The sequence below is a fragment of the Taudactylus pleione genome, unplaced genomic scaffold, assembly GCF_031769625.1.
Source record: "Taudactylus pleione unplaced genomic scaffold, aTauple2 ptg000100l, whole genome shotgun sequence".
In the NCBI taxonomy this organism is placed as follows: domain Eukaryota; kingdom Metazoa; phylum Chordata; class Amphibia; order Anura; family Myobatrachidae; genus Taudactylus; species Taudactylus pleione.
The window spans coordinates 5,244,400-5,258,440 of NW_028284502.1; the positions used below are offsets into that span (position 1 = coordinate 5,244,400).

The 14,041-nt window shown below is 39.8% G+C and overlaps 1 protein-coding gene across 1 annotated transcript in view; it reads left to right on the forward strand.

Moving 5' to 3' along the window:
- Positions 1-14,041, forward strand: part of LOC148525808 (sodium-coupled monocarboxylate transporter 2-like) — a 170,683-nt gene that overhangs the window by 122,343 nt on the left and 34,299 nt on the right. Inside the window, exons 8-11 of the mRNA XM_088470462.1 lie at positions 9,647-9,735; positions 11,191-11,303; positions 12,847-12,914; positions 13,862-13,948. Coding sequence (XP_088326588.1) covers positions 9,647-9,735; positions 11,191-11,303; positions 12,847-12,914; positions 13,862-13,948 — 357 coding nt within the window. The remainder of the gene's footprint in view (positions 1-9,646; positions 9,736-11,190; positions 11,304-12,846; positions 12,915-13,861; positions 13,949-14,041) is intronic.

Genomic DNA, 14,041 nt, shown 5'->3' on the forward strand with positions numbered 1-14,041 from the left:
ACTGTATGTAATAATAACCACTCGGTCATTTGAGAAAAATCTATACATTGAGTGTGATAATAGCGTGTCTGCTGAGTATCATCCCAAATTCATATACCATGTATGGCCAAACACAAACACATATGCAAATGATCCCCGGCTTGCAACAAATTATTTAATCCTATTGCCGGGTTGGATACTACCTCAATGTAACCAAAAATATATAAATATACACATGAAATGCTAGCAGAGTCCTCTGAAAAAAGGGGAGAGCAAAGACCACCCTGTAGGCATGAATATCCCAGATGACCTGATACTGATTTATATCAGGATAGCAATCCTGGATGACATACTTAAATATTATAAAATACTATAGGCAGATAATATGTTGTATCACATAACCCCATAGAAATTTAAATAGTAAGGGCCTGATTCAGAGCTGAACGCTCTGAGCAGAATGCTCGCTCTGAATCAGGGCCCTCCTCCATGAAAAAGGAGCGTCCTCCTGGACGCTCGTATAACTGTGGGTGACCACCCACAGCTATAGCGAGCGTCCATGATGATGGTCACGATGGTCTTTGACCATCGGGCTTGCGACGATACCCTGCGGTAGGGTCTCGCTGCTGCAAGCCCAGGAGTGATTTTGGCTCTATCAGAGCCAAAGTCACTCCCACTGACTTCATTACTGATGTCAGTGGGGCCAGACTCAGACGGTAGGCGTTCCCATGGGAATGCCTCCGTCTGGCCGCCACGCCCTCGGCACGCCCACCAAAGGGGGCGTGCTGTCAGTCACCATCGACAGCACGACCCCTTTGGTGCGAGACCCCGAGCGACGTATTTCTCGTCGCTCGCTGGGTCTCGCGCATGCGCACGACAGAGCACCCTCCATCGTGCGCATGCGCAGTCTCAAAACATCGACCTGCTTGTGAGCTAACTTTGCTTGTGAGCGGGTCTGAATGACCCCCTAAGTACGGAGTACAAGTACCTGGTCCCCTCTGCTGTCCAAGGTCTTCTATGAGTGAACACCTGGATGAGAGAGGGATCAGGAATAACTCCAATAGAAAATAAAGGGAGAGGTGTGGGACACCGATCCGTATGTGGTGTTAGGCAGTGTCTGTTGCTGAAAGCATTGCAGAAATCTGAATTCGCCACCGGATCAGGTCACGACCCACCCAAAGAAGAGTACCTGAGTTAAAATGACCAAAGGATTGTGCCTGCCACCCTGCTAGCGTGCTGCTCCCTCCTGCAGTAGGGAGTGACTGACTGGACATGTGTTTCACCACAACGGGCTTTTTCACCATACAGCCTGACTCTGCATATCCAGGTCTCTCTTAAATAGGCTTCTAATGTCGGATTATTCACAACATGTAGAATGGTCTGGATAATTAACCAGCAGTTTACATAAATTATAATGAAAACAATAGAACAAAAGTGTTCTTATATCATCATATACAGCAAGTGTGGAAAACTATTTGCTGTGTTTAGAACGGTATAATAGAAATGTAACATTCATCTTGTAAGATTGCTCAAACGTTTAAAACAACATAAATTGGCAATTAAATAATCACTTAAATAATCATGTGATCCAAATTTGTTAGGTAGAGAAAGAGAAAAGGGTTTTGCAATGGTATCCTGTTCTTAGACATATTATATAATTTGCATCTAATGCAATCTTTCTTTCTGTTATAGGTCACAAGGGAAAAAAAATGAATTAATTAATATTGTGAAAGAAACAAATATCATTTAACTGACAAATTTAAACAAACTACATGCAGAATCTACCCTATAGTGGAAAGAACACACCAATTATACAGCAGTTGATATATAAAAATAAATATAACATTTTAAAAATATACAAAAATAAAATAAATTAATAAAAATAACAGTAATAATGATAATCAGCTTGATTCCCATTGAAACCAGAATCATACATGAACGTCAGATCATTGATATATCAACATAAATTTAAATTTCACATGTTTGATATACCATATCTTTAGTAAGATGAAACAATGTTCCATATATTAAGTATTCATCCTATAAATGACTAAACAATATACTAGAGATAATTTAAATATAAGAATATGAATATAAGAATAATAGAATATATATGTAATAAAATTTATAACTTTTTTATTAAATTGATAAGTAGAATTAAACTCTATGCCAATTATACCTTTCTCAAATTGCTGAGTTCTAATGATAAAAAGAATCTAATATTTATCAATGTAAAAATGAATCAAAATTATTCGTATATATAGTGAAAAAAAAAAGTGTAAAAATTTTTTTGTGAATGGATGACTATATGTAAATATATATAACCTAGTACAAGTACGATGCATATTATGTATACACATACCAACATGCATATAATGTGAAATCACAAATACCAAGTACTATAGTGTGAATCTCCTATTAAAGGGTATGTTGATTATAGACATAGGTAAATAAATCCATATGTCTAAATAGTGTAAGGTGTCGAATTATGAAGAGGTTGTTGTTATAATGTGAAAAACTATGTGAATAGTGATATAAATGGTGAAAAATAAGACGTGAAACCAAACAGTAAAAAATATATAACCACAAAAGTAAATGGATAATACTGAAAAAGCAAAAAAGTGAAAAAATAATAATAATAATAATGATACATTTTGCTATGAAAGATATGTCAAAATCCCAGAAAAAAAACCCTAATATGTGCAAAAATGTGTGAATGATAAATACTTAATATATAAAGTGTATAATTGCGGTAGACTGGCAAAGGGTAAAAGATGGTCTATCATAGGTCAGATCACACTCGTGATCAACAAAAATAGTAAAATTGATAACAGAAGTCTTACATTAATATTAAATAATACTGACTTGTACCAAAAATGGGGAGAGCTAATGAGGATACAGGGCATATATGCATTATAAAAATACAATGTAGTTCATTGAGACCATCAGGTGAGAGGGAACCTAATTTAAAGGTCCACTCACTCTCTTTCCTCAAAAGTTCACTCATATAATCTCCTCCTCTTATACCCAATTGAATTTTTTCTAAACAGAACACTTTCAATTTGTGATTAGGATCATGATGTTGATGGTAGAAGTGCTTGGCCACAGTGGTGATTTGTTTCATATTTCTCTTATCTCTATCCACATTTCTGATATTGCCCGGATGCTCCAAAATCCTGTTTTTTAGCATACGAGTGGTAATACCAACATATTTTTTGTTGCATGAGCATGTCAAACAGTACACCACATTGGTGGATTTGCAATTGAAATGATCCCTTATATGATAAGTGTGGCCAAATCTATCTTGTACAGATTCCATGGATGTGATGTATTGGCATGCCTTGCATACCCCACAAGGTAAAGTTCCCCTGATACCATGTTCTGATGTTTTTTTCTATATGCTGTAGTGACTTTGCACCAAGGTGTCTCGCAAATTGGTAAATTTCCTCCAACTCATGGATATTTCATTACCTAATCTTGCTGCCAGGTCTGGGTCTGATCGCAAAATCGGACAGTATTTTTGTATGGCTTTCTTAAGTTCTTTCCATTCATTGCAGAAATCGCCAATGAATCTAATTTCGGTCTGTAACTGTTCCTTGTAACCTCCAAAGATTAATAAGCCTCTGGTTATTCCCCTCAATGAGTTTTTAGATCTTTTCATCAACCTGTGGCTATAGCCACGTTCCCTCAATCATGCTATTAGTTCTATACATTGTGTATGATATTGTTCTTCATCTGAACAATTCCGTTTTAATCATAGAAATTCTCCCTTTGGAATGTTTGTGATGGTTTGAGGGAAGTGCAAACTCGAGCTGAGGAGAACACTATTGGTTGCTGTCTTTTTCCTGTATAATGCTGTTGCCAGCATGTTATTTTTGTCACGATAGATGTTTAAGTCCAAAAATGACAATTTGTTATTGCTGTGTTCTGAAGTCAGTCTCAAATTGATATCATTCATGTTCAATTTCTGCACAAATTCAAATAGGAGATCCTCTGTTCCATCCCATATGATGAAGATGTCATCAATATAGCGGAGCCATATTGACATGGCAGGTCTAGGGTTCGTTATCATCTTTGAACACCAGTGGTTATTATTACATACAGTTCTAATTTATGAGTTATTTCCAATTATTATTTACAATTTTTATATGTCATACGAACTGTACCTGACCCTACTATTATAATATATTATGTACCCATCAGGAACTATATGAGCATATGAATTCAAACAAACATACCTGTAGTCACTACATACTTTATGCTAATTCTCATAATAGATATATTTTATAAGTTCATGAGATTAATTGCTAAGGGAGCTCGATTAGATATTTTATAAATGAGCACAACAAATCCCTATTCTTTTATTGGAAATATATTAAAAGCTAATTTTTATTTATACTAACAAATCATTTATGTACAAAAGAGTGCCCCACGAAGGAATCACTATGCTGATGATTGGTTTTCCAATTATTGTTACTTTTTAAGAATGTAGCTGTGGGCAGATGGCAAGCAGCCTTTGAGAGTCATGCCCACTCTTCTGAAATAGTAAATAGATGTGATCTGCGCTCATCTAGTGAAGCAACCCAGTTTCGGGAGCTGCTGCATGTCTAGAGGTGTCCAGACTCCAAAAGGCTAATCTATGTATATATCAAATATGACACAGAAGTGCTCACCTATATATTGATGGAAGCCTGTGTATTAATAGGATAATCGTAATAATAAATGTCAGATCTCTCACCAATGCTTATGTCAAAAGAAAAATTAATAATTAATTAATCCTTAGGAGACACATTGCTCCAAAAAACAAAAAAAATAAAAAATCTCTAAACTAAAATCAAGGCAAAATTGTTTCTGAATGTAAAACAGGACTGTGGCTTGAAAACGTGACCGGGAAATTAGTAGGTTTCTTTAGGGAGCCCCTATCCGTAGTGTACCTACGTCCCCAGGTCACCGTATAACAGCTACAAATACAACTAGTCCCAGTGCCCCCTTGGCATAAGGTGTTTCTGCAGGTATGTCACTGTTATATCTGCCCGGGTGTTGGTGGTAAAGTAATAATTGTGCCCCTTTAGAGTGTTACTTACCGTATGATAAATACATCACCCTTGTAGTTTCCTACAAAGTAACCACTAAGTTGTGTAAGATGCTTCTTGGGTGATAAGGGAATCTGGATGAAACAGTGCCTTTCCGTATGCTGGAATAGCGTACGTCACCCCTGTAAACATGTACTGGTATGTTGCAGTCTCAAAGAACACAAACTGTAATGTCACAAGGCTTTGTACGTCTACAGTCACCGCGTCCTGTGCTGTGACTTACCCTTAGGGCCCTATTTACTACAGTCCACATTATAATACAGTTTATAATGTGATATTACAGACTGAATTTGCATTGTGAATTCAGGCAGTATCACAGGGATTTATTAAATATCCCTTGCAGGGACAGTACTTGTGATAAAAACTCTGTCCCTGCGAATCCCCTCCGCGGCCTTATCACTGAAATTTTCAAAAAAATACAGTGACAAGCTGCCACGCATGCACTGACCGGCCGCCACTACCCCTCCCACGATCGTGACCTCCCCTCTCCCCCAGTGACCTCCCCCCACCCTTCATTTCACTTACCTATGGTGATCGAGGCTCCGGTGATGTCCTTCGTGGCTCCGGCCAGCTGGTCTCCCATCCTGCACTGTGACCCGGTCAACTGACGGCCACAGTGCAGGATGGGAGATCAGCTGACCGGAGCCATGGGGGACATCACCGGAGCCCGATCACCGGCAAGTTTTTTCACAATTTTTTTTTTAGCAGTGATCAGCTTGTGGTCTGTTTAGACCACACAGCTGATCACTGGGGCCGGCTCCGGGCTCTGCTCTGCCTGTTAGAGCAGAGCAGAAGTCCAGTAACCACGGGAGACCCTGGATAATGCCACCTCCAGGCGGCGTTATTATCACAGGGCTTCCCCCGGTATTTTTTCACATTTAATTTTTAGTAAATCCTGGGCAGATCGCATTTCCCCTTACAATTATGGGAAATGCGATCTGATTACTAAAAATATGTGATAATTAGGGCTTGGAGTAGAATTTTACGATTTCTACCCCAATTGCCCTTTAGTAACTTTAGGTGAAACAAAAATAATGTGAAAATGGTGTGAAAGCACCCCTTTTCACATTATTTTAGTAAAAAAAATGTTAATAAATAGAGCCCTTAGGGGCATATGTATCAAAGCTTGATGTGAGATAAAATTGTGAAATATATATCACCAACCAATCAACTCCAGGCTATCATTTCTTAAACACAGCCTGCAAAATGTAAGTTAGAATCTGATTGGTTGGTGATACAGGTTGAGTCTCCCATATCCAAATATTCCGAAATACGGAATATTCCGAATTACGGAATATTTTTAGTATGACTGAGAATGTGAAACCTTTGCTTTCTGATGGTTCAATGTAAACAAACTTGTTTTAAAGCACAAAATCATTAAAATACAGTATACAATAGCCTTCAGGCTGTGTGTATAAGGTGTATATGAAACATAAATGAATTTCATGTATGTACACAAACTTTTTTTGATGCTCAAATTTATTAAAAATATTGTATAAAATGACCTGCAGGCTGTGTGTGTAAGGTGTATATAGAACATAAATGCATTCTCTGTTTAGTTTTGGGTCCTATACCCAAGATATTTCACTATAGTATGCACATATTCCAAAATACGGAATAATCCGATATCCAAAATACCCCTGGTCCCAAGCATTTTGGATATGGGAGACTCAACCTGTATATATCTCACAATTTTATCTCACATCAAGCTTTGATACATAGAGTATGCCCCTTAGTCCTGTATCTGGAGAGAGGGAGAGACCTCTTGGACTGTGGGATACCTACCCTAGATTCATGAGCTTCATGGATGTTCTGGGAGAGTAGACAAGTATGAGTGTTATGCATCATGTTACATAAAATTAGGATCTCACACAATTTGCTGTCTCCACTAAAATGTATTCAGCTAAGCCAATTAGCTCATTTTATCCTGGGTTATAATACACATAGACTACTTATACTAAATACACCTTAATCTATTGAACACAGATTACCTATTATTATCCTTTATTTATATGGCACCATAAGGAGTTCGCAGTGCCTTACAAAGTACATAGAGATAATATACAGATAGCTTAGTTAACTAGCTAATTTTAGAACAACATACTGTATATGCTAACCTATTGACAACTAAAAACTGTAAAAATGGCAATGATGTCAATTTATACTAGATTGATTCAGGCCTTAATAAAAGCCAGGCTACAAAGTAACTTCACCAACAGTTTTATCTAACAGCAATCCCAGTCATTCCTCAAGAACTGCTTGGTTCAAAGGACAAAGACAGTATCCTACTGTAACTAGTACGTCTGTGACAGGGCCGGATTAACAGGAGGGCGGCAGGGGCGATCGTCCCTGGGCCCCCACACGTTAAGGGCCCCCACACCCATCGGGGTTAAAGTGGACCGGAGGAGACGGAACCAGTTCTGCCTCCTCCGGCCAACCTAATCCCGGCGCCGCAGGGAGGCTCCATTTACCAGACGCCCGCTGTAACCAGCGGGCGCCCGGCTCCCTCCCCGCAGCGGCAGCCGGAGTCGGAGGCTTGAGCTCACGTGAGCTCCAGCTTCCGGCTCACGCAGTGCACTATGGCAGAGATATCATGACGTTGCTGCCATAGTGCAGAGGAGCAGCCGAGCGGACTACAGCGGACGCGGGGCTTAGCTTAAGGTAAGTATGGGCTTTTTTTTTATTTTTTTTATTGCAAGCGGCCTACTGGGGGCATTACTGGTGGGGGGCATTACTGGTGGGGGCATTACTACAGGGGACATTACTCGGGGGGAAGCATTAAACCTGGGGCATAACTCGGGAAGGTGGGAGGCATTACTACTGGGGGCATTACTGGTGGGGGGGCATTACTACTGGGGGGAGCATTACTACTGGGGCATTACTCGGGGAGGGAGGAGGCATTACTACTGGGGGCATTACTGGGGGGGGGAATTACTACTGGGGGCATTACTTGGGGGGGAGGCATTACTCGGAGGGGGAGGCATTACTACTGGGGGCATTAATCAGGGGGCATTACTATTGGGGGCTCTACTAGAGAGGGAGCATTAGTATTGGGGGCACTAATAGAGGGGCATTACTACTGGGGGCATTTCTACAGAGGGCTCTACTAAAGGGGGAATGACTACTGGGGGCATTACTATTGGGGGCACAACTACATGGGTATTTCTACTGGGGGATTTATACAGGGGGCATTACTACTAGGGCATTACTATTGGGCACACGCCCAATTACTACTGGTTGGCATTACTATTTGGGGCACAACTACAGGGGTATTACTACTGGAGGCAGTTATACAGAGGGCATTACTACAGGGGGCACTACTAATGGGCGTATTGCATAGGGGCACTGCATAAGGGGCATTACTACTGGGTGCACTGCATACGGGGCACTACCACTGTAGGCACTGACACTACTTGGGGCTCTGCATAAGGTCCCCATTGCGCATACCCCCAGTTTGTCACATTTAATAGGGGCCTCCACATGTTTGTTGCCCAGGGGCCCCCACAGACCTTAATCCGGCCCTGCCAGTAGTAATGCCTCCCCCCTCCCCGAGTAATGCTCCAGTAGTAATGCTCCCCCCTGAGTAATGCCCCCAGTAGTAATGCCCCCAGTTTGTCACATTTAATAGGGGCCCCCACATGTTTGTTGCCCAGGGGCCCCCACAGACCTTAATCCGGCCCTGGTCTGTGAGATAGTGAACAGTTAATACACTGCAGTGTGCATTTCATCAGAGCACTATTAGGACAACCTGTTCATTAAACCAGTACATTTGCATTTCTTTATTCCTCAATGAGTAATTTCACAGGCAATTATTTGGGCACCAAAAAAAACCCATAAAACATTTTTTGGTCCTGACAACAAAGACAGACCATGTTGAATTGGAAACCAAACACCCCTACAAAACTTTGGCTACTTATGCAGTGCCCCATCACCACGCAGTTACGCCTCTTAAGCCAAGATGGCGCTGAGCTGCGCTACGGCCCATGCACAGTGTGAAAACTATCCGCAAAACTATGTTGTGTTCAACTCTGCCTCAGCCCCTATGTGATAGATGAACAACTGACCAAGCGCCTGGTAGACACTAGAGATAAAGGTTTTAAATCTTCAGCAGTGAATGAAGAGGTGATTGCCAACCAGAGGCGGCTCCAGGGGTGGGGTTGCAGCGCAGTCCTTAAAATTCAAATAGGGGAGCTATACCAACTGCCAGTGAGTCCCAGTCATCTATGTTTGGCAGCGTGTGAAATGACAGTTGGTGCGACTCCCCTATTTGAATTTTGGACTGTGCTGCAGTCCCACCTCTGGAGCCTCCACTGTTGCCAGCCTCACAAAAATAGATAAATAATTAGATGATAGATATCACTGCGCAGATGAAACCTTAGATTGCTTCAATAAACACCAGTAAAATGAAGCACCCCCCAAAATATATAAATATATTTATTAAAACTGTATAAAATTTTTATATTATTTAAAGCTTAAAAGAAAAAAAAAAAACATCAGCCCCCATGTGTCCAAATATAAATCCGACTGTGACCTTTATATTATTACTTTTAACAATTGGTTTTGTGTTTAATCCCTAGATGATGCCCTATTTTGTTATGGACATATTTTCAAAATTGCCTGGACTTCCTGGTCTGTTTATAGCATGCGCTTTTAGTGGAACTCTGAGGTAACATTCCGTTATTTAAAATATGTTTATGCTTCTGCTTTCATTTGTACAAACATTAAATATTGAAAGGGGCCAGGGGTGCCAAGACAGGTGGGGGCAGGTACCAATTTCCTGGGCCCAGGCTTGTCTAAGACCCCAGGCCAGCTGTGCAGGGGGAAGAACGCTCCCCTCCTCAGCACGCAATGCCAATGCAAAAAGTTGTTTCTCTTTTTTTATTTGCCACTGATTTGGCCACGCTTCTGCCATCACCCAGCCCGCCACTGCCCCCTACACCCCCAATAGGGGCTACAGGACAGAGGGTTCCGCTATAAAACAAATGCACAAAACCTAAAACCTAAGGATATTTTACTGGTGGTATATATAGCTTATGATGGTGTGGGAGGTCTACAACTCAGTTCTGTGAAAATCCAGCCTATTGTTGGGACATACACCTTTTGAATGACATTGGCAGCACTTGCCCAGAATTTTCAAGGGTTTTGTGAAGATTTCAATGAACAACGCAATCTAGCAGTGTGGCTGGCCCAGAATTTTCAAGGGTTTTGTGAAGATTTCAATGAACAACGCAATCAGGCATGTGGCTGGCTATGCTTGACAGATCCGACCATTCACTATAAGGTCAAACTTCCAGATCCCAAGTGGCTCTATTAGTGCGAATAACTACACATATACAGTACATCGTGAAAGTGGTCACCAGCCAATTGGAATTTTCGTCAAGCAACGTTTGTAGTCCAGACAGATTCCATATTTCGATTATTCTTCACTGTGTTTGGTGGTCAGTTGAGCACCATGCATAGAAATATTTAGCTTCTTTAAGTTTAAATAAGATAATGGGGTATATGTACTAAGAACTGGAGAGAGATAATGGGGTCTATGTACTAAGCCTTGGGGAGAGAAGTGGATGCAGATAAAGTACCAACCAATCAGCTCCTAACTGTCACTTTACAGTCTGTGTTTGAAAAATTACAGTTAGGAGCTGATTGGTTGGTACTTTATCTTACTCCAAGACTTAGTATATAGACTTTTAAGTACCAACTAATCAGCTCCTAACTGTCACTTTATAGGCTGTTTAATTGGTTGGTACTTTATCTCTCTCCAATTTCTCTCTCTCCAAGGCTCAGTACATCTGCCCCACATTACGAAACAACCACATTTTAAAGCAATTTTAAGCTCCTGTTGTCTTTTTATATAACGCCATCAGTTTGTCCATTTATGTCCACTTTGGTATTAAATTAATTGTCCACTTTAATGTATTGTTTTGATTTTACATGTCTTACTGAAAAGTCCAATAAAATGAATAACTGGGGACCCTCTCCACCACAAGACCAAAATAGAGACATATCTCCAGTACATTCCCCACTATCTGGCTACCTTGAAGTCCTGTTAATAAATCCATTAGTCATGATGCATTATAAACTCCATCCTAATTACTGTATGATACTTTATTCTGTATGACAGCACGGTGGCCGCCAGCATCAATGCTCTGGCTACTGTTACCTATGAAGATTTTGTTAAGAACATTTTCAAGAACATATCAGACAAGAAGAGTACCTGGATCAGCAAAGGACTATGTGAGTGTTGGCTGAGCCAAGTACTGTATATGTTCTAAAAATTGTGACACTTGTCTATAAGGGGACATGAGTGAAGTTTTAGGAGTTGGGAGTTAATATTGAGGAGGATAATAATTGAGCGCAGAACAAAAGGGGGTAAAGCCCCTAGCAACCAAACAGATATTTAATTTGTTATGGAAACTGTCCTAGAAAATGAAATTGTTGCTTTGGGCTATTGCATCTTTTTTCAGCAGTTTTCATAATTTCTTCCAGTGATCAATAAAGTCTTAAAGATGCTGGGGGGGTATATATATACTAAGAGTTGATTTTGGTAGATTTTTGGTCAATTTTGTGTTTCAGGGTCTAAATCACACATTTACTAAGATGATTATTGAATTCTTTTTTAAATAATGTCAAAAATCATCTATAAGTGAATGTGCGATTTAGACCCTGAAACACAAAATCGACCAAACTCGAACAAAAGTTGACCCAAATCGACTTTCAGTAAATATACCCCTAAAGCACATATTTACTAACAGATAATTTTTGACATTGTTTAAAAAAAATGTTGTCAAAAATCATCTGTTAGTTAATGTATGATTTAGACCCTGAAATAATAAATCAACCAAAATTGACCTTAAATACTATAAATATACCCGTGGGTCTTAAGCTGCCACGTGTGGGACTCTGGTCCCAAGTACTGTAGCAGGATTCCATTTGGCTACACTTTCAGGTGGACAAGGCACTGCTTGAACTGAGCAGGTGATTTACTTCTGCCATCAATTTGGTCTGTCAATATGATTAGAAGGCGATTACAGACACAGGTGATCATTTTACCAAAATGCCTGATCATGATCCAATAGATTTGTCTGGGAAGTTTCCAGGTGTTGTATCCATTTTGGGGTATCATATACTGGCATATCAGGCAAACTGTGTAATACATAGGGGGAGGGGCCCTAGATTGCACACCCTAAGCACAATGTGAGGTGCTACCTGCTGAGACTTGTAGTGCTGCAAGCAGAAAATCAGAAACAAGTGCAAGTGCACACTCTAACTATGCTGAACCTAATAATAATACTGCTAAATTGCATCCAAGAGGTTCTTAGCATAATAATGGCCATAATTATGGGCCTGCCCACCATATCCAGGTGACCTCCATCAGGCAGGTCCCTAACACTCCTATGGAACAAATACAGGGCACGGGACCCCCAAGGCCAACCCAGCAGAACCGCCCCATGGCATCACACTAGTGTGAGATTTAAAGTGAGGGTTAAAGAATAATAAAGAAACGCCTATGTGTTAAGTCCTACATAAGTAGGAGGTTATAATTAAAAGTGTATAAACTATAAAGTGCATCATACTTACTGTGTAATTTATAGTATACTACATTACGCATTAAAGTTGAAAAAATGCCCAGGTCCATCCACTTTAATAAGTTCTTGTAACTGAAATATAAATTGTGATATGAACATGCTTTATAGGAGCCACTAGTCTCATAACTACATGAATAATAAATACAATAAAATGTTGGTTACTGAGTAAATATTTATTTCTCATTTTGTAGGTGTGCTGTTTGGTATACTATGCACAGCAATGGCAGTGGTTGCGTCGCTGATGGGGGGACTAATACAGGTAAGTGAAGCTAATGTTTCCTACGGGGCTGTAACCAGTGCTGTTCTGACAATGGTTAGATCTACACTCAGTTACTAGCTGGTAAATTGAGCAATCTGTTTATTAAAAGCTCAATCTGATGAGATCCCCCTGGTGATGATGCATTGGGAATCTACTATTCAGTTAAAATTTGCAAAATGATTTTTCTCAACAAATTACGTTATTATTATTATTATTATTATTATTATTATTATTATTATTATTATAAGAGGACATATCTCAGGTAATCATTTCATGCCTCAGTTCTGTGTTATTACCTTGTTGGGTAAACTTACAATATTGCCTAGATGATTAAGGTCAAGGGGCCTATGTATTAATAATAATAGCAGTCCCGCGATTATACATTCCGTTTCACAATGGACTTTTGACAAAAATGTCCCCGCTATGTACTAACTGTAACTCACAGGGAGAGCGCTAGCGATAACTGCTGCCCCTGCGAGTTACAACTAAGGATGGTGTAAACCAACAAGGCGGCCAAACTCTGATATGCTTAAATTTTGGCACATTGGGATCAAACTGCAGTCCCCATTTATAATAATGGGGACTGAGGTATATATATGTGTGTGTGTATATATAATGTGTAGAAATGTGAATAGTGATGTCACAATGTATTAATGGTAAGAGTGAATGTAATTCCTTTTACATTATCTGTGTGTCCTATCTATCTATCTATCTATCTATCTATGTATCTACCTACCTATAATCTATCTATCTATCTATCTATCTATGTATCTACCTACCTATAATCTATCTATCTATCAATCAAAACAATGTCAATATCAAACTGAAAATATATTATATTGCATAATGTGTTTAAACAAACCAATAACATTTTTGAAGGCTATGCCTATCCATTGATACTACATGTACTAAATCATTCAGCTCATTGAAATGTGTTATACCCACAGGCTGCTCTTAGTATCCACGGGATGGCTGGAGGACCCTTGTTAGGATTATTCTCGTTGGGTATTTTTTTCCCATGGACCAATTGGAAGGTAGGTTACAAATCAAATATGATTGCTTCAGTTTGTCAATATCATCATGCAGGATTGAGAAGGGCCTGGAATCCTCCATTGGTTGTAGTATCA